Raw genomic sequence first — 19,287 nt, 5'->3', positions numbered from 1 at the left:
CTTTATTGCTTTTGGCTTAGGGAAAAGAATTTACTAATCCTCAAAAAGCTGGAAGAGGAAGGAAGAAAGAATTCTTTGGCTTCCAGTGCTGCCCCCTCTTGGTTATGTGAAAGTAGTTTAAGTACATGAAGAATTAATGACTCAGTTCGGACTTGTGTAAAGAGATTATACTCAGCTGTTTAAATGAGAGCTTTTTGTTGCACTGTTACGGTCTGAAAAGCATTAGTTTTTAATAATTAACAACTGTTCTGTGTCACAGCTGCATCCAAGAATTGATGCCAGAAGAGCTGATGAAAACCTTGGAATGCTTCTGATAGAATTTTTTGAACTCTATGGAAGGAATTTTAACTACTTGAAAACTGGTATTAGAATAAAAAATGGAGGTGCCTATATTGCCAAAGAAGAAATCATGAAAGTCATGACTAATGGATACAGACCATCCATGCTATGTATTGAAGATCCTCTCCTGCCTGGTAAGATTGTACACTTCTTGCAATATTCTGGAGCTCTGGCTCAACTTGTGCTCTCACAGCTTATGTTAGAGTCCCTAAAGTCTGTCAAATGAGTTAAGAAGCTGCACTGAGAAGAGGCTGTTGCTGGTGTCGAGCTACAGTTATGGTGATGGGCAAGGGATAAGGACCTGAAGTATTTCAAGATTCATAGCCTGAGTAAATTGGATTGCACGCAAACAGTGCATGTACATAATGCATTGGAGATTCAGAACTGTTGAGTGTATAATAAGATTCTCTAACAGTGTGGAGGGTAGTGAAAGAAAGAGGTCCAGGAAATCCTGGAAGGGGGTTTGTTAGTAGGAACAGCTCTCCATTGTTCATTATGAGAGAATGAGAATGGAAGGTGTAGCTTTCCTGCCACAGTCTGTGGTGCCATACTTCGGATAAATTATACCATATGGGAAAGAAACGCCCCAGATGAGGTATCTGTCCTGCAGGGCGGTGCAGCAGAGACTGCACAGAAACATGGGTGTATATCCATGAATGTGTAGCAAGGGAGCAGCCGTATTATGGTGTTGGTGTGAAGAGTGGTTTGCATAACTGGCTTCTGTACTGCACAGGGACCTTTAGAGAATGCCAGTTATAGTTGCATGTACTTTTGAAAGTAACTAACTTAAAATATTTTTTTTTCTTTAAGATTTGATTTTGATTCAGTAACCTTCAAAGTAATCAAGATTAATTTTGGCTGAGCTCCTGAAAAAAATTTCCAGCTCTATAGTATTCAGTTTGGATTCTATTTAGACTGTCACAAGTAGCTGAAATTCCAAACCAGCTTTTTAACAAAGACAATTTTCAGTTAATTTGGACTTCAGCGTTAGTATTTCTAGAATGTAATTGGCACTCAAACTCCATACTGTCACATCTTGTGGGTAGACTGCTTATATACAGCACTTTTAAAGCAAATACCATGGATCAGGAGCTGAAGTCTGGCACCTTTCTAAATACGCATATGCTGAATGTTCATATTTCTCTAGAACAGGTTGCAAGCTAAGATACTCATTTGTCTAACCACATCTCTGATAATGTTTGTAGCTCTGAGTTTGTGTCCATCATGATTCTTGCACTTGGCCAGGCATAGGTGTGATTTTGCAGAACTTTCATTAGGTTATTGAGATTTCCTTCAGTAGCTGTGTACTTACTTGCCTGAAGACCCATTTGAGTAGCAGCATGAGCCACATTTCTCTAGAGTCAAAAATCTTTACTGTCCTCCAGTTCTGTTCCTTCCTATCTGCTGAGGACTGAAAGAGAAGAAATTATGTATGCTGCACAATGTTTTAATCACTGCTAATAGTGCTTTGGAATTTTTTCTTCTCTTCAGTGACTCTTCAGAGAAGAAAAAAAACCTTGCAAATCCAGCAGGGGTTCTGAATTGTTTGTCCTAGCATAAATCTTGCAGAAGCAAAGAACTATAGGTTAGAAGAAAGGTATCTAGTTATATGCTATCAAAGAGTTGATAAGAATTAAATTTTAGATGAGGTTATATAGGGGTGAGATAATGTAATTCTTACAGGAGAGAAAGTGTTTTGGCAAGGGAAATGAAAGCTGACAATAATTTGAAGTTATCTGACCACTATGTCCCATAGGGATATTTTCTGGCAGCTACCACAGAGCTTCAGAACTTGTCTGATGGAACTAGGAGGAAAATTATATAGAACGTATAGGGTGGCTCTCTGAATCGGATCTCATGAATACAGCCTCCTTAGATCTAGACTGAATCACATATTCCTACAGTATCTAAAAGTACCTGTCAAGTGTATGTAGATAATGTCTAGAATTCTGTTAATAAGTTTAGTTCTGTTACTGCTTGTGTCCCAGTACAAAAAACTTTTCCAAGGGTTCAGGTCTTTGTCCAGTTGACAAGTCATCATCTCTGCTTGATTAGTTTATGGTCAGATCCACTCACTGTCTAACTCCATGAGGGTCAGTGCCAGTACTGTGGAGGAGATGGGAACAAGTATTTCGGTAAAGAATGGACACACACTTCTTAAGTTAGCATAAGCTGCTGTAGAGTTTTTCTCTCAAACCTGTTTTTGCACTGTATGCATAAGTTTTTAATCTTTTTTATTTGTGATCCTTTTTTAGCCTGATCACAGCTTTCTCTAAAGTTCTGGTTAAGCCTTGGAAGAAGACTTTGAAAGATGATTTCTTAATCCAGAAATCAGACAAAAAATACAGGGATGAAAAAAAGCCTTTCAGTTTCTCAAGATTATCCAAGTAGTGTAAAAGTCCCTCCTATGAGTGTATCCACTAGTTCAGCAGTAGGGTGCTGAAAGGTATAACTCATAAGAACACCTTTAGACAGTCTTGTAGGGGACAGGACTAAGTTCAGTGGGATTAGTTCTTTTAAGTTGGAGGAACTGTTTTTCCTTCAGTGTGAAATGGTTATGTCAGGCTAACAGATAAATAATGTCATCAGAAGGATATGATACTTCAGTTCTACCTGCTCCGTACCTTCTGTTAGTTCCTAGATTTGGAAGGAATAGGCATTAACCTGTTGTGTTGCTGTTTTGGTCGTAGTGGGTTTTGCTCAGATTCTGCTGGGTGCTGTGGGGTTTCCTCTGAAATTCTCAAAGCCTGATTATTGGGTGCTAGAGGATTATAATTTCTGATTTGAGAACCAAGATTCCAACAAAGATGTCAGGAGTCTACAGCTGAAGTGGGAAGTGTGTTGAAATCTGGATTTGAGATGTCAGACTAATCTAGCTGGTGATACATTTTAAAGTGGTAGTTTATACTTGATCTTCATACGTAGCCTAAGATTGTTCATCTTCAGTTAGTGTCCTAGGACAGGGTAACGAGATGAAAATCTTTCCTTTGGCATCATCCGAAGAAGGGAGTTTCTATAAACATCTTGTAGCTGCCACCATTTCAGTTTCTCAAAGCAGTTGTCTTTTCTTTGATGTGTAAAAAGTGAAAGCATTCATTTAGGAGAACTGCAAAGCTAGGCACTCAGAAGTCTGTTCACAGGAACATGCTGGAGCAGGGTAGATGACATCATCCTAGAAGAGGTTTGTGCCGAGTTGGTCTAGCAGTATCCTGTCTTGGAAGACATGACTCCCGTTGCAGGTGACAAGTCTTTAATCCGTGGTTGTAAAACAAACTTGGCATTTACTCAGTAGATTGTTAGGGAAGCTAATTATTTTATGCCTTTGTGAATCAGGTGATTATCAAGGTCATTCAGTCATTTCTGATGCTCAGAACAAGAATGATTTTGATCTTGATTCAGATTGGCAGTGGCAAGACTTGCTAAATTGCAGTTTAAGACTTGGAGTTGAACCTGTGCTGCTCCCTTCATGAGAAAGGTTGTTCTTGATCCTGAATTGCTATGGGCACTAACAAAAGTTCTAAATCCTAAATTCAATGCATTTTCTTTGAAAAGAGGCTCTTCAACTTGCAGGAGTAATTATGCTTCATGTTGCTTCCTTCTTCATCTTGATAGGTCACAAATACAGGAAGTAATTAGATTTGAGATTGGCAACAACTATTGGGATTATCTGTTCTAGCCTTAGTGGCTGCCCAAAGTTATTCATTGCAGCTTTTCAGTATTGCATTAGATCCTGCAAATAGATGTGTGTGTATATAAAATACATGCATTTATAAAAATACACAAATACCTTGAAGTTAGCATCTGAAAGAACCCCTTTAATGCTGAGTGTTGCAAAAAGGTACTTACTAGATAATAGCTTAACATAAATGGATCTGCTTCAGTCCTAGCTCATGGTCTTATCTTTACCTTTCCAGGCCATGTTCTTAAAACTGCTTCAGGTAATGGAAGGCTACCTGATGGAGTGGTAATACTGATAGTGAGCGATGGAAATCTTAGACATGCTCCTTAGGGATGAAGGGTTTGTAAGAAAGAATGAGGATTGAATTATACATGAAATCATACACCATTGTTATCTACTAATGTACATCTGAGGATTGAAGTCTGTATAATTTTTTAAAAGAATGAGAGCATTTGGATTATGTGCTTTAACTGATCAGTCTGTAGATTGTGACGAATGATGCTCAGGTATGTAAGACGTGATCTGCTAATGAGAACGATCTCTCAGAAGAAAATCTTTTCAGGACAGCAAATGCAAATATGTGATCTTCTGGCTTCTTTAATATGTTGCTTTCTGGATTGGGTAGGGCCACCTCTATACAGACTTGGCTGGTACAGTTCACAGTAGCTCGCGTAGTAGCTTTGGCTTCCATACGTGCTTTTCAGCTGCAGCGCAAGTCAGAAGCTCTGCAGACTGTACAATTGAATAAGATGTATTTATTCAGACATTTTTATGGACTAGTTACAGGTGCAGAATGAGGCAATCCAGGAACCTAAGTGTGCTATGGCATGAGCTATCCTGCCTCTGTTCTCAAATCTGCTTCAGTCAAGACTCATACACAACTTTGGTTTAAACTGAACTGCCGGAGTTTGCCCTAAGTGGATTAGGGAAGGCTTATGATTTCTTTTGCTGGCACAACAGTGGAGGTGGCAACAGCTGATGAAGGGAGTAACCAGCAGTTTGTAGCAGCAGTGTCTTCATTTTGGTGTAACTACATGCAGGATGCATGTCAAATGTAGCAGCCGTAGCATCAGATTGGACTAAACTAATAAAATTCGTTTGTGTGTGTATTCTTAATTCCTGTTATGTGAATTTATAGAATCATTTAGGTTGGAAAAGACCCTTAAGATCATAAAGTCCAACCGCAGATGGAACTCGAATTTAGTGGTAGGTGCAGTTGTGTGTATTTAGCCACATGTATATATTCCATTTCTGTACTGCTTCTCAATTTCATTCTTTTGTATATATGTTTAGCATGTCATTATGTGGAAGGTGGCATTGTTGCAGGATGCAACAATGCGTCCTGCCCCTGGAAAACCTGTACTGAATTAATCATTGTTTTTCTAGTAGAATTAGCATTTTTGTGTTCTGTTTTCTTGACCACTGAAATACCTTGGTCTCTGTTCAGCTGCCTTTGGACTAAGTCCTTTGTGAAGTCCTCTGTTACTTTGTAGTGCAGCTCTGGACTTAACTACAATGTGTTTCTTCCTAGATTCGCTGTCCCAGACCCACATTGGTCTCTGCTTCTACTTCAGGATAGAGTCCAATTGCAAATATGCCATTTAGAGAGGCTTCTGTAATTTTGAGCCTAGTAGCTGCTGGATACTGCAGCGGTGCTTTCAGAACAAGATACTGAAGTAACTGAGTAAACAGGAAGTATTTCTTGATCAGTTTTTATTTGACCATATAAATTACTGAAGAAATTCTGTGTTCCCAAAATGCTGTTGTGTTCCCAGTCTGTTTTCATTGATTATGCTTTTCTGTTAAGTGGCATTATAGTTGGAGAATCTTGAAGGACTAAAATGTGTTGTCAAGTAGTAAAGCCAAGGCTGTTTTTTTTTTTTCCTGGATGGTGGGACCTCAGCATGTTTGTTTATAATGGCTTGCTGGACAAAATACTTCGAGTGAAGGGTTTCTCTAAAGTCAAATTCAGCCTCACTGGATTCAGTCCTCCAAAGGATAGATTTTGTCCTTCACCATCAATTTTCAAAGCAGATTTTTAATTAAAACCTGTTCATGGGCCCTGATCTGATTTTCAAGCTTAAAATAAACATGTTCGGTGGTTCATCCCTTTCCAGTGTTCTCACAGCATTTCAAGCATCATTCTGAAGGAGGGAACCTTTTACTGTAAGCAGCTTTCTACCCACTCAAGTTCTAGTCTGTATTTTAGACATGCAATTTGAAGGAAGTTTTCTTTGTATTAAATTGAGTGGTGACAGTGAACCTTTGGTGTCTGGTGCCAAATATATCTACAAAAAAACCCCCAAATGTTTCTTCTGGCTAGTAATGGCAAGCTCTTTCTAGGTGTCAAATGGGAGACCAATGCTTGTACATTGTCACTGATACAGAAGCTTTAGCATGTTCTTAACTCTGCAGTTCCTCACGCATGGCACTGGATTTGGAAGGCGTTCTGCTATAAATGTCACTCATGCTTCAAGAGGGGCAGTCAAGAAGTGCCACTAACTTGATTGAAAAACAATGCTGTACAAACTTCTGGAATCATCTATGATAGATTTTTACAAACTGGTTTATCCTGTGGAGATAAATAATCTGTATGAGCTGGTTTATTAATCTGTAGTTTTGATAAGGTTAAGTAGGGGTTGATGTAAGTATACCTGGCCCTATGAAGGTAATGTGGTTGCACAAGTGGAATTTTAAGCTGAATTTGGCCTGCAGAAACTCCACTGGTAAGTGAGACATGATGCTTTAAGCTTGGTAGGTTCCCTCTTAAAAGACAGCTATAAGAGCTTTAAGCTGATGTCTGTTCTCTGTTTCTTTCAGGCACTGGTACATCGGTATTTTAAAAGTGGTAAATTGAATGCATAATGTTAAGTGTCATTCCTAAGATTAGCTGCTTTTATTGAGATAGGCACATTTAGTTGTTCCTGATATGAGTAGGATGGGCTAACCGGTTTAAACAGAGTTAAGCTGTATTGTTAAGGCTTCTGAGCTTTAAGTATGAATAATTTTCTGGTTACTGATATTAAAAAAAGATGATCTGATGACTGTCACATTATTTCAGGAAACGACGTTGGCAGAAGTTCTTACGGTGCCATGCAAGTGAAACAAGTTTTTGATTATGCCTACATTGTTCTTAGCCATGCAGTATCACCACTTGCAAGATCATATCCAAATAGAGATTCTGAGAGGTAATTAGTCCACTTTTTGAATATCCATTTGTCTGTGTAATCAATTAGGAATGTTTGGGTCTAAATAAAAGGAATATTGTTATTTATTGTTTAACTGTGGCTGTATTGAAATCTGCCCAGAAATTTAGGCTGCCCAGTGGTATGAGAGTGTAATACCTCAATGTGCAGCACTGAAATGAAGACAGCATGAGAAAACCCAGGATGAGTCCAATGTGAGGTTCTCTTAGTGTGGAAGGAAGCCAGAAGATAATTGGTCTTTCCTCAAACATTCTGCTTAAAGTATTTCAAAGGAAGGTCTGCTGGTTTAATGTTTGGTATGGTGTGTGTCTGTACTATGGCAGAAAGAAATGTGTGTGATCAAATTGCTTGTTTAGACACACTGACATGTGAGACTTTTTAAAGATAGATTAAAGGTGTATCTATTAAATGTGTACTGGCTGACAATTCTTGTTGCTGAATGAAACTTCATTCTTATATAAGTATAGATAGAACAACTTAGGGATTCCTGAAGTTTTGCTTGTGCCTTGGGTCCTGGCCTTCGTTAACTTCTCTGTGGTTCTCCAAAGGATATAGTCATTCTCTTATAAGGTACCTGTATTTATTACAGACATCAAAGAGTATATTTGTAAATGCATTTAATGGAAGCCTCAGATGTCATCAATATGTGTACTTCACATGTACACTTCTTACTGTATTTGGGGAAAATGTTTGAATTTTGTCACAACTTCAAACCTGGGGAGAAGTCCCAGCAGCAGTGTTCAGGTGTTGTGCATCTGACCTGTCTTTCTGCTAGTTCTGGGCTGTCTGTGCCAGTGATGCCTGAGTCTCAGAACTTGTCATGCCAGTGGCTTGCCATTCTGTCAAAGGGAGTGGTGCTGCAAGAGGAAAAGCATTCAACAAAGCCCTATACGCAAGTAGTTACCACAGCACCAATCTTGTCAATGCCAAAGGACCTGTAGGTGGATGATGAGCTGTTTGGTAACAAGTTTGTTGCAGAACCTCAACAGCAGTTCATGTGCAGTCTCAGTTTTTAGTTAAACCTGATGTGCCTGGGCAATCCAGGTGTATTTCAGATCCTTCTTCCACCTGTTAGGCAGAGTGGTCCAGGCTCTGTATAAAGACTTTTCTGGTGGTCTGACCTAAAGCCTTAGCCATCCAGGAGCCCTTTGTCCTGATCCATTTCTTACCTTTTCTAGGCTTGTTAGTGGTAAGTTAAACTGTAAACAATGGGCTCCCTTTAAGAGCAGTGACTAGCTATATGACATTTTACTAGAAGGATCAACAGAGACTAAATGAAGAACACTTGAAAGGGTAGGAACTTGCAGGAGGCTGAACTCCCCAGGCTGACTTGAGTTTATTCAGTTTTGTCATAATTGGGGCTAGCTTCCTCCTAAGTGGAATGGTTTGTTCTTGAACTACCTGGTGGGTTTGAATTTATATTGGCTCTTTCCAGGGAAAATTTCTGTGTACAGAGTCCTATTTTGTAGATGACAATCTCAGTAGATTTCAAATCTTTCTGGATAATCATCATTACTGTTTTTTTTCAGGGTCAGTCCAACTCAGAGGAGCACAAGCCTAAGTTAATTTAAGGCTTTCTAGCCAGCTGCTGCTTCTGATATTCCCAGTGTGAAAAGAGAGTCAGATTTTGGTCCTTCAGCATAGGCCTTTTTCTTGTCAATGTTCTGTAGTAACAAGTCCCACAGAATAATAAGGGGTAGATTCAAATCACTCTTACCAGTATCTTCATTCAAGCTTCCAAATATAACATCTGGAGTGTAGTGGGAGTTGAAAGCTATCTTCTGTCTGAGTGGAAACAGTAATCAGCTGAGTCCTGAAGGTAATTCTTACAGCTACAGGAATTACCTTAACACTGGTTTGTCCCCAGTCTCTCTCACCCATCCTCTTTCAAGAATGGCTCAGGAGAGGTTGATAGACAGTTCAGTAGATCTTGTAAAAGCAAAGAGAGTCCCATCATCTTGTAAGGAGGGGTTTTCCTAGTAGGAAAATGAGGACGCTGATCCATTTTTGAATCTGTACAACTTGTACGCAAGGTTAGGTTTGGTGTTGTGACTTCAGCCAAGGTCGTTGAAAATCATGATTGATTTCTTAATATTTGGGGCCACGGGGACACGAGTGTAGCTGTAAAATATAGTTGTGGACAGGATAGCTCCTGCTTAAGGGTCAGTGTCATGTGCTTTGAACAGCTTTAGTATGGTCTTTGACCATAGCCTGTCTCTAGAGAAGAGTGTGTCATCTTAAGTGAGCTAACTAAAGAAGTCTGTAAGGAGTGATATTTTCATAGAATCATTTAGGTTGGAAAAGACCTTTAAGATCATCAGGTCCAACCGTTAACCTAACACTGCCAAGTCCACCGCTAAACCAGGTCCCTAAACACCACATCTACATGTCTTTTAAATATCTCCAGGGATGGTGACTCCACCACTTCCCTGGGCAGCCTGTTCCAATGCTTAATAACACTTTTGGTGAAGAAATTTTTCCTGATATCCAGTCTAAACCTCCCATGGTGCAACTTGAGGCCATTTCTTCTTGTCCTATCACTTCTTACTTGGGAAAAGAGACCGACACCCACCTTGCTACAACCTCCTTTCAGGTAGTTGTAGAGAGCAATAAGGTCTCCCCTGAGCTTCCTTTTCTCCAGGCTAAAGAACCCCAGTTCCCTCAGCTGCCTCCTGTAAGACTTGTTCTCTAGACCCTTCACCAGCTTCATTGCTCTTCTTTGGACATGAAGTTTTAAGTTAGTGACCATTTTCCCAGCTTTATTCTGTTTCTTGATAAACCACAGGAAACCTTAGCAGATGTTTGGCAACAAGCTCTTGCTCATTGATTCACGTTCTTTGAAATAGTGGACTATCTGTTACTACCCTGTCTATGGTCTCTATTAAGGTGCAATTTCACATTATACCTTGTCTAGCCTAACTATCTGTGGGCTATCTCCTGTCAGCTGCTCTTTTTCTTCCTTCTCAGTCTGTATATTCCTGACTCTTGCCTTGGATCAGATCTAGCAATCCTGCAGTCAGAAGGTGAGTCAGATGAACTTTCTGGTCTGACTGAAACAAACACATCAATGCTTCTGTCATATCAAGAAGTTGATCTGGGCTTGTGGCTGCGTGGTGGGTAGATCAGAAGCAAGAGAGGCAGCAGGAATTCATGTTTGGGGAAAGATGGGAAGAGTGGTATTGTACCACTTGACAATCATAAGTTATGCTGATCTGGATGTGACAGAGATGCATCCTTAGGTTAATATGTATGTCTGTAGATCAGGATGTTGGCTTACGTGTTGACCTGTCGCATGGTTCAGATGTGAATGTGTGCTCAGACTGCATCTCTAAGCAGCAGCGTAGCCACATTTGGGAGGCAGACGAGGTCATATGAAATGAGGAATGGAAGACTGGTTCTGCTGTGATGTGCCCTTTCAGTATAACTAAGACTTTTGAAACCTTTCTTCATTTCCTAGAGTTGCAGATTGGCACCAATAAGGAGGAACCTGTTACCAGACGTGCAGGTAGATGAGGGAAAGGGACTGTCGTGCCCACAGGCCAGAGCTCAGAGTTCGAGGAAACCTTGGCAGGGTTTTGTTACTGCGTGTCTGGAGTTGTCATTTACAGGTGATGATCTTCAAAAAAACAATAGTTTGGGCCATATATAGAGTGGTCTTTCCATCTGTGCTTGAAAGCTGCTTGGTCTCTTCCTAGCGTACAGTTCAACTGATCTAACTGCTGACAGGTCTGTATGTTCGGTTTGGGTTGCCCCTGGTTGGCCAAGATAGTCCGAGCTGTCAAAGGGAATGTTAAATTTGCCTGCTAGATCTGCTGACACAGAAAGAAATGTGCTGTCTGAAACAGTCCTTCCTTTGCTTCACATCTTGAATGGTGGGTGGCTGTCGCTAGAATGCATGCTGTCTCTTAAGAGGTATCAGCAATATCAGCTTTTCCTCAACAGAGTATTTGTCTGGGTAATGGCTTTAGATTTTTTTTTTATCATCATACTCAAGCAGATCCTTCTCAGGTGCTCCTTAGTCTTCTTTTAGATTATATTGCCTTTCTAATACCAGGGGGATATTTCATAAGTTCAATTAAGGCCTACTGAACAGTTATTTTAACTGTTCTTTCACAGACTTGGTGTTTTTTCCCTGCTCTGGTACTCGTTCATGCGAAGCTTGGCTGGAGCTTTAGATATTTGATTTTACTGAATCTTATGTCAGCAATCTGAGCCTTTTAAGAGTGATCTTAAGATTTATTTGCATCGTAGTTGTGCTGTAATGACAGCTAGAAAGTGTCCCTGTGAACTGATGGCTTGCAGTGTGTAAAAAGAGGCGCTTCTAACCTCTTACCATAAAATAAACTAGGTATGTAAATAGCTTATTCCTGGTTTTACTTTAAGGTTTTTCCTTTAATAATTATCATAAAGGGGCATCTTTCATAGGAGAGCTGTCTAATTTTCTTAACCAGTTAACTGTGTTTTTTCCACGTTTTCCAAACAAGCATCTCTGAAGAATTGTGGGAGTGTCTCATACATCTGTAGAAATTCTGGCCTCAGCCAAAAAAAGAAATGCAGAAGCATGGAATTTCCTCATACTAAAGATGGGGCAGATTAATAGGGTTTTTTGTTCCTAAGCATTTTCAGTGTTGAAAACAGAAATAAGCACAGTTTTTAAATGTTTATTTTAAAAAATTGTTCTCTGACCCTGTGGATGTGCTTGAGTCCCATACATATGAAATGGTGTTCTTTGAGAGCAGTATCTAGTTTGATCATGCTTGCTTCCTCTTTCCTTGCTGCTGTATTAAGTATATGGCAGTATAGCCTTCATCACCTTTCAGTTTCTGATGTCTCATAATGAATGTTTTTAATTTTGGTGTATGAACAATGTAGCATGGATCTGCCTTTGAACTCCTGACCTCATAACTTAGCAAATTTCTTTTTTTCTAACTTTCTACCAAAATGAGAGTTTGGGGCTTTGATCTCTATTCTCTGTGAAAGGAGCTAGTGAGAGAAGAGATTCCCAGGTTCTGTATGTGCAACTCTGCCATAATTGTTGGTGTAGCAGTAGTTTCACCCTTTATGCCTATTTGATAGCAGGCATTTTTGGTCTATCAGTCACCCAGGCTGATAAAAATACCATCCTATATCATTCATTTTCATTCTGGTATATGAAGGCATGACTATGGATTTGCTTCTGGGAAAGTACTCCAAGAAGCTTCAGACTTGACAAACTCCTTCTCCATAAGAGCTTGTGTTATTCAGTCCATGTTCATTTTCTGGTTCTAAGACCACAGCTGGTAGTAGTTGTGAAATTTATAGGTTATCCTGGAGTAAAAGCTCAAATCTTTCTGAAGGCATTCTCAGATGAAACTTCTTAGCTGCAAGATTTCCTTCTCTGTCCCGGTTCTGAAGAGACCCAGCATATGTATGTTTGAGTCCCGTACTGGCATTGCTGTTTTGGGAACTGCAACTTCAGGGCCATGGCTGATTCTCTGCAGTATTGGTCATCCCTGTCTTCATTTTGTCTCCTCTGGCTTAACTTCCTTTTTGAGATTGAGAAACCTGAACTGCATCGAGTAGTTAAAATGCTGTTATGTCATGGGAGTGTACATTGACAAAATACTATCCTCTGTGTTATTTGTTCCTTTCTTAATGTGCTCTACTTAGCTATTGAACTGTGGTTTCCAAAGAATTACCTGTTATAACTCAGATTTTTAGCTGCTGAGTGGTGACCATCACACCTTTAATTCCGCATGTAAAATTCAAAATTTTATTTTCCAACATGCATCGTTTTATCTACATTACATAAATAGAATGGTGGATGACATTCATTCTGTCCGTGAGGCCCTTCTGCAGCTATTGGACTTGAACTTAGATGATATTACTTGGTTCAATGTTTGGTTAAAATGCCGGACTGCCTTTTTCAGTACTAACACACTGACATGTCTTTAAAGTTGGAAGACCAAATATGGAACATGTGGTACTTGGTCCTGCATGAAATAGTAATCCCTAAGCCAGTAGGAGAATTATTGCTCCTTTAAAGGAGCTCCTATTGAATCATAGGTCAATTTATGAATTGACCTAATAAAGGTGGTCTAAATACACTTAGGCTATGTATGTCCTCCCTTCCCATTACACACCTAAACCAAAAGAAAATTCCAGTACAGGTACAACATACCTTTATGATGTGAAATACAAAAATAAGTTTTATCGTAACCGTTGAAGATTTTCAAAACTGAAATAAGATTACTTTCTCCAAGATGGTAACTTTTCACAGCCCATTTTTGTACAGTAGTCAGTCCTTCATGTATCTTGAGCGTGGAGTTTATAGTTAGTGTTTCAGCCACTGGTCCCCAGTGAAAGGAAAGCTTGAAGGTTTAGCTCTCAAACAAGGACGCAACTCCTGCTCAAGAAGTACAATTCAAATAGCTGAATGTTGGGAAGGTATGTTGGAAAAATATTACTTTGTACTTGTTGATAACTAGTCACTGTTTAGCAGGACCAGGTAGGCTTTCTCTGAACCACTTACTGTCATGAATTTTCTTAAATTCTAACTTATTCTGGTTTTGGAGCCAGTCTCTTTCTTGTTTCCACTACCTCACGATCCATGGTACTTCCTTTATAATTGTGGGGATCTTACACCTTTTAAGTTGTCTTGTAAATCTGTAAGCAAGTACTAGTGAAGGTCTCTGTCTTCAGTGTGAAGGTCAGCTGGGGGGCTGGGATATTAATGTCTTCAGTGCATCCCATGACTGTTGTAATCCAGATTCTGTGGAAAAAATATTTTCTGTATGGAGAAATGCAAGAACATGTAAATTGCTTTATCAAGTACACTGGCATCTGCAGGTACATTCTTGATAATTAAGGTGCACTCCATTTAGAAATACAGAGTAAAAATCTTACCTATGTGTCAGTGCTTGCATGTTAGTATGGTAGAAGATAAGTAATATAGTAATGTAAAAATTGTGATGTTTCAGTGGATTAAATGGTGTGCTAAGGAAATGAAAGTTCAAAAGGATTCTTTGGTTAGGGATATCTTAAACTGACTTTTAGCATAATTTAATTGCTTGTTGAAATGCTTGCAAATATGTAACCAATAGTCTTTGTTTAATACTTAATTGAAAAATTTTTTTAGCACATTAGGTAGAATCATCAAAGTGACCCAAGAAGTGATTGACTACAGGGCCTGGATTAAAAAGAAGTGGGGGAGCAAAATTAATTTATCACCTGAACTTGGTAGGTATTGCAAGATCTTTGAAACAAACATAAATTTTTTTCTTGAATTTGATGTAATTCAAAATACTCATGTCTTGAAATTAATCACTTTCAGATATGTAGGAAAAAAATAAAAGAAATTTGTAACTTTCTAACCCAAGACTAGTTTACTCTGAGCCTGCTTTTCAATTAGGTTGTTAAACTGCAGCTCTTCTTAGACCTCAAGGCCCATGTGTTTGTATTCTGTGCTCTTAAATGATACTTATGTTTTCTGTTAACAGATAATAGGTTGAAAATAAGAGACCAGATAGCTCCGTGCAATGGAGAACAGCAACAGAACAGAGACTCTGAACCATCTTACAACCAACGCTTGGCTTTGTCATTGGCTAGTACACAACAGTTATCCTCTGGCTCATCTGCCTCTTCTGTATCATCGCTCTCCGGCAGTGACATTGTAAGCTTTTTCTTTTAATGGGTTAAACTAAGAAGTGCAGAGTTTATCATACTCTTCAAAGCCTCAACTGATACAACAGCAGTTAATGAGATGCTGTCCCTAAGCTGCTACAGCAAATTAATAGCTTCCCCTGCTCAGAAAAATTACTGAAATCAAATATTTTTTCATTAAATTAAATGGGTCTTAATTCCATCCTAAATCTTTGGTACTCTTTGTGGTGGTAGTTAAATGTAATAAAATATGAAAACCCAAGTTAACAGTAGCTAATTAAGTAGAAGAGTAAAAATATATCTTCATAAATCTTCCCATCAAGCAAAATCTCCCATTGTCAAATCCTGGTCCTTTTTTTCCACGCCCCAAATTGAACATGAACATCATATCGTGCTGTGAAGGTGAATAATATTCCTTACGGTTTTCAGCCAAGCAGTCAATTCATGTTTTAACGGTAATGGGGCCCTCATATGTAAAGTCTTGCTGTCGGCTTCCTTGTTTGAAAGTGTAATTTGAAAGTAATTGCTGGGCTTTATTGTAGCTTCCTGGAAGAGGAGGCTGTAGTCTTTTTAGGTATGTTCCCAGACTCTTAAGATTCTATAAGGTGTTTTTGTTTCGGTATGGAGTTAAATCAACAGGGAACTGGGCAGTGCAGATTATAAAGCACAAAATTGCATTGCATGGCATGAGGTGCTCATTACAAATCTACTGAAGCATTCTGTGCTAGGTAGAGGTATTAACTGGAACAAGGTGTAATACTCAGTTAACTACAATAGCGAGTAACTGGATGATGCCAAGAGAGGTCCAAGTACCTGTTTCTTGACTGCTTTCAAAAACTAGTCAAATATGGAATTAAAAGTTGGGAATTGTATTCAATAAAAAATTAATAACTTTTGAGGGACAAGTGCCTTCTTTATATGTTCTGGTTACTTTCTGTAATTCCTTTACACTACTGAATTTTCTGTGTTGAATTGTCTTTTCACTCCACCTCCAGTAAATAAGGTAAATGTAAGTTGCACTGTCTGGCTAATGGAAAAAGAACAGCATGATGCTTGCCAGTGATGCTACTAGCCATGCTCCTGGTTTGAGTATGTCAGTGAGAAAGATTCTGCTGCAATAAGTTTTATGAGAAAATGCAAATATTTGCTTAATATTGTGCACTCCCAAGGTAATGGGTGGTTAGCGGTTATGACCTCCCCTTAGTCCCATTTTGCCTGACGTTGAAGATGAAACTTCATTGCCTGATGCCAGAGAAATTAATGAAAAGTGAAAAGGAAGCTCTCAACAAGAAAGACCTGCAATCAGTTTGGGCATCCACAAAGTAAATGCAAATGCTACCCTTTTTAACAAAATAAAAAACCTTATGCCCATGTGCTTGTGACAGACCCTAGTTTAAGCCCTGGTCACTTATTGGTATTATGTCCTTAGTAGACTGCCAGCATGTTATCTTAATTTGGAATGGAATGGCAGGTTTCTGACAAATAACTGGTGAGTTCATCCTACTCACACTTGGATATGTGAGGGTGAGCAAGTTCTGGTTAAGCAGTCCCGAGCTGCACCTGATTCAGCAAAAGAAGCCTATTCTGCCAGAGTCAAAGAGGCTGTCCGTGGCATGATCTGGCATAATACTATGCCTAGGTTCCAGCAAGGGAACATCTAGCATGTGTGACAACTGGTATTTGTGCCAAAACTTCTGGTGCGCTGCAAATAGATATGATGCAGTGAACTTTGGTACCAGCTTCAGAACAAGGGAATATGAATATGGTGCATCTCATCACTGTAGAGTTATATATAATGTTAGCTCTGATCTTGTGGAAGGATTGTTTTTCAGGAATGATTCTGTATTCATTTAGAATATAGAAGTTCAAAGTTAATCTTCTGAACTTCTCTGATACTGAAGACTGAAAGCAAGGTACAGATTATAAAGAAAATGCAGGAGGCAGGGAGATCCTAGATTGACGGTTTGCTGATCTCTTCCCAATAATTAACGTTTTATTTTAATAGCAAAATACTCATCCCTATGATGTCACTGTTAACCTTAAGCACAAGGTCTGTGTCAAGACGTTGTTTCTGGACGTGTATTTTGCAGGACTGCAGAATATCTTTTGCTGTGCATCAACTACAAGATCCTAGCTGTCAAATTAGAGGGACTTGATAGTGTGTTTGCTTTTCAATTTACTGCTAAAGTTTCACTGGTAATAGTGATCAGCTGCACCTTGACCTTTTTGAGATCAGCCTACCAATGTAATAGAAGTCAACTTCTGTATGTTGAGGAAGAGGAAATAGGCTTGACAATTTGTGACTTTACTTGGTCATATTGCCCCTCTCTGAACTTCAGCTTCTACTGAAGTTCAAGTATTCCAGCTGTCCGTTCTAGCACAGAGGTAGCTATATTCTGAAGTCATCACATCATTGTACACAGGCCGTAAGTCTGGAGGCCTTGCATATATTCGTCAATATGTCCTGGAAGCAATATTGGCGGTATATATTAAGTACGCAAGCATTATCAAAGCAGTGCAGTATTGCTCATAGGGATCCTAGAATTTTTATTAAAACCTATAGTTCAATGGTTGGTTGTAACACTAGTTAGTTTAGTTGGTTGTAATACAGCATGCTGTATGGTTTTTAAAGATTTGCTTCCTTGAAGTTCTGGCAGCATTACAGATTTTGCCTTATATTCCGTAAATATGGCTCAGCAGCTGAATAGACAAGGCTCCTGGTGTCTTGGACTTAGGGGCACTTCACAGATAGCAGTGGTTATAGATTTGTTCCAGCAGCAGGAGAACAGGTGTCAGAATAGAACAATAAAAAAGAGCAGGTTTTTCTGGAAGACTGCATTGGCATAAACCAGAGCTAACATTTAGAAGTCAGCCTATCAACTTTTGTACGTACTCAGAAAAATGGAAGTGTAGGGATGTAAGAGCTTAAAGTTACTACCCTGAGTTGTTTCCATTCCCGCTACTGCTTTCCTTCCTTTGGGGACCATACTGATGGTAACCTTTTGAAGATGAGAACTACCACTGAGGAACAAGAGAACTGCCTCCTTCAAAGACAGCCTTCTCTTTCCCAGTGTATTTTAGATGTATATGCTTTTCCTCAGTACAGTGCCTCAAATTCATGAGCATGATTGGTTTCACCTCTGCATGTCCAGGACTAGCTTGCAGGGGAACACACTTCTAGGCCACTGTCTACACAGCCCAAAACTCAGACCTGGATCTAATGAGACTAAATCATAATTTGTACAAAAAGTATACTTTTATGGATTTTCCAAGGCAGCAAAGCTATTTACAAAATGCCTTATGCTAGCACTATCTGGCTGATGAAATCCTAGTTGTGCTGTCTTTCATAAGTGTCCTAGCAAACTGCGAAATGTTAGTCACAAAAGAAAGCTTTCATAAGGACCAGTAAGTTTTGGATCAAATACTGTGTAGAAGAGAAATCTGTCTTCTGGTATCACTATTACTGTTAGTGAGATAGCTGTTCAGTTTATGGGTTTGTCTTACTGTACATGTCAATACAGTCAACACATGTCTCTGACTCTCACTGGCACTTCTAATGTAGTTCCTTGCAAAATACTAAGTACTAAAGTTCCTGCCCTGTTACCTCAGCTCTGTGAAGAATATAAATATTAGTGATCAGGAGCAAACTGAGGAACACATAGAAATAAACCCATGGATACAAGGAATCTGATGATCAGAATGTATTCGACTGCGCATATGTTTTTCTGGATTCTGTTAATTATCAAACTGATCTATGTAGTAAGTCTTTTCTCAACGAAGTATTCTGCTGTGCAGGTATTTAAAATACCATATGATGCCCTGACAAAAAGGCAGTATGTATTCTTCACTTATTCATGCAAACAGGTAAGTTGCAAAATACTACACATTCCCACATGATCCAACAAATGTTGAAGTGAATAATGGAAGATGCTTTATAAATATCTTTGCCATCAAGGACAGTGCAAAGTGTGTGAGTTTTTACTCTATGGGAGCAAGAGTCAAACTGTTCCACAATAGAAAATAAGCCTCTGGTGTTAGGAAATCTCACTTTAACCGTCATACTGAGTTAAGTGATTGTTATGAGAATCTGAAACCAGGTGAAATGAGCTATATTCACCCCCAGCTCTCTGCTTGTTCTGGCTAGTTGCAGATGTCAGTCTGAGAACCTAAGCAGTGACCAAATTCCTCTTGAAAATGCCTTTTTTTTTTTTTTCCCCCCGGGTGCTTTTTTGTTCTGGACCTGCACTCTGTAACTGGTGGCCTGGATTTCTTGTTGTTTAAGCATTGTGGAAAGCTGCTTTTTATTAGCTCAGGAAGTCCTAGAGTAGTGCTGGAGTATATCTGCTGCCTGATCAACACTCTCTGCCAAGTAAAAAATAATCCTAGGTATGTTTTTGCAGTCTCATTTTGGTCTGGTATAAT

At 39.2% G+C, this 19,287-nt stretch overlaps 1 protein-coding gene across 2 annotated transcripts in view; it reads left to right on the top strand.

The window, feature by feature from the left end:
• The window catches only part of PAPD7 (poly(A) RNA polymerase D7, non-canonical), a 61,200-nt gene that overhangs the window by 20,603 nt on the left and 21,310 nt on the right, over positions 1-19,287 (top strand). For both annotated transcript variants that reach the window (XM_009278708.2, XM_009278709.2), the window contains exons 7-10: positions 260-473; positions 7,080-7,206; positions 14,342-14,442; positions 14,703-14,875. In XM_009278708.2, the coding sequence (XP_009276983.2) occupies positions 260-473; positions 7,080-7,206; positions 14,342-14,442; positions 14,703-14,875 (615 nt within the window). The remainder of the gene's footprint in view (positions 1-259; positions 474-7,079; positions 7,207-14,341; positions 14,443-14,702; positions 14,876-19,287) is intronic.

Source organism: Aptenodytes forsteri, unplaced genomic scaffold, assembly GCF_000699145.1.
Source record: "Aptenodytes forsteri isolate BGI_AS27 unplaced genomic scaffold, ASM69914v1 Scaffold194, whole genome shotgun sequence".
NCBI lineage: Eukaryota > Metazoa > Chordata > Aves > Sphenisciformes > Spheniscidae > Aptenodytes > Aptenodytes forsteri.
Note: the sequence above shows the minus strand (reverse complement) of the source record. Positions and strands in the feature narration are given on the sequence as shown.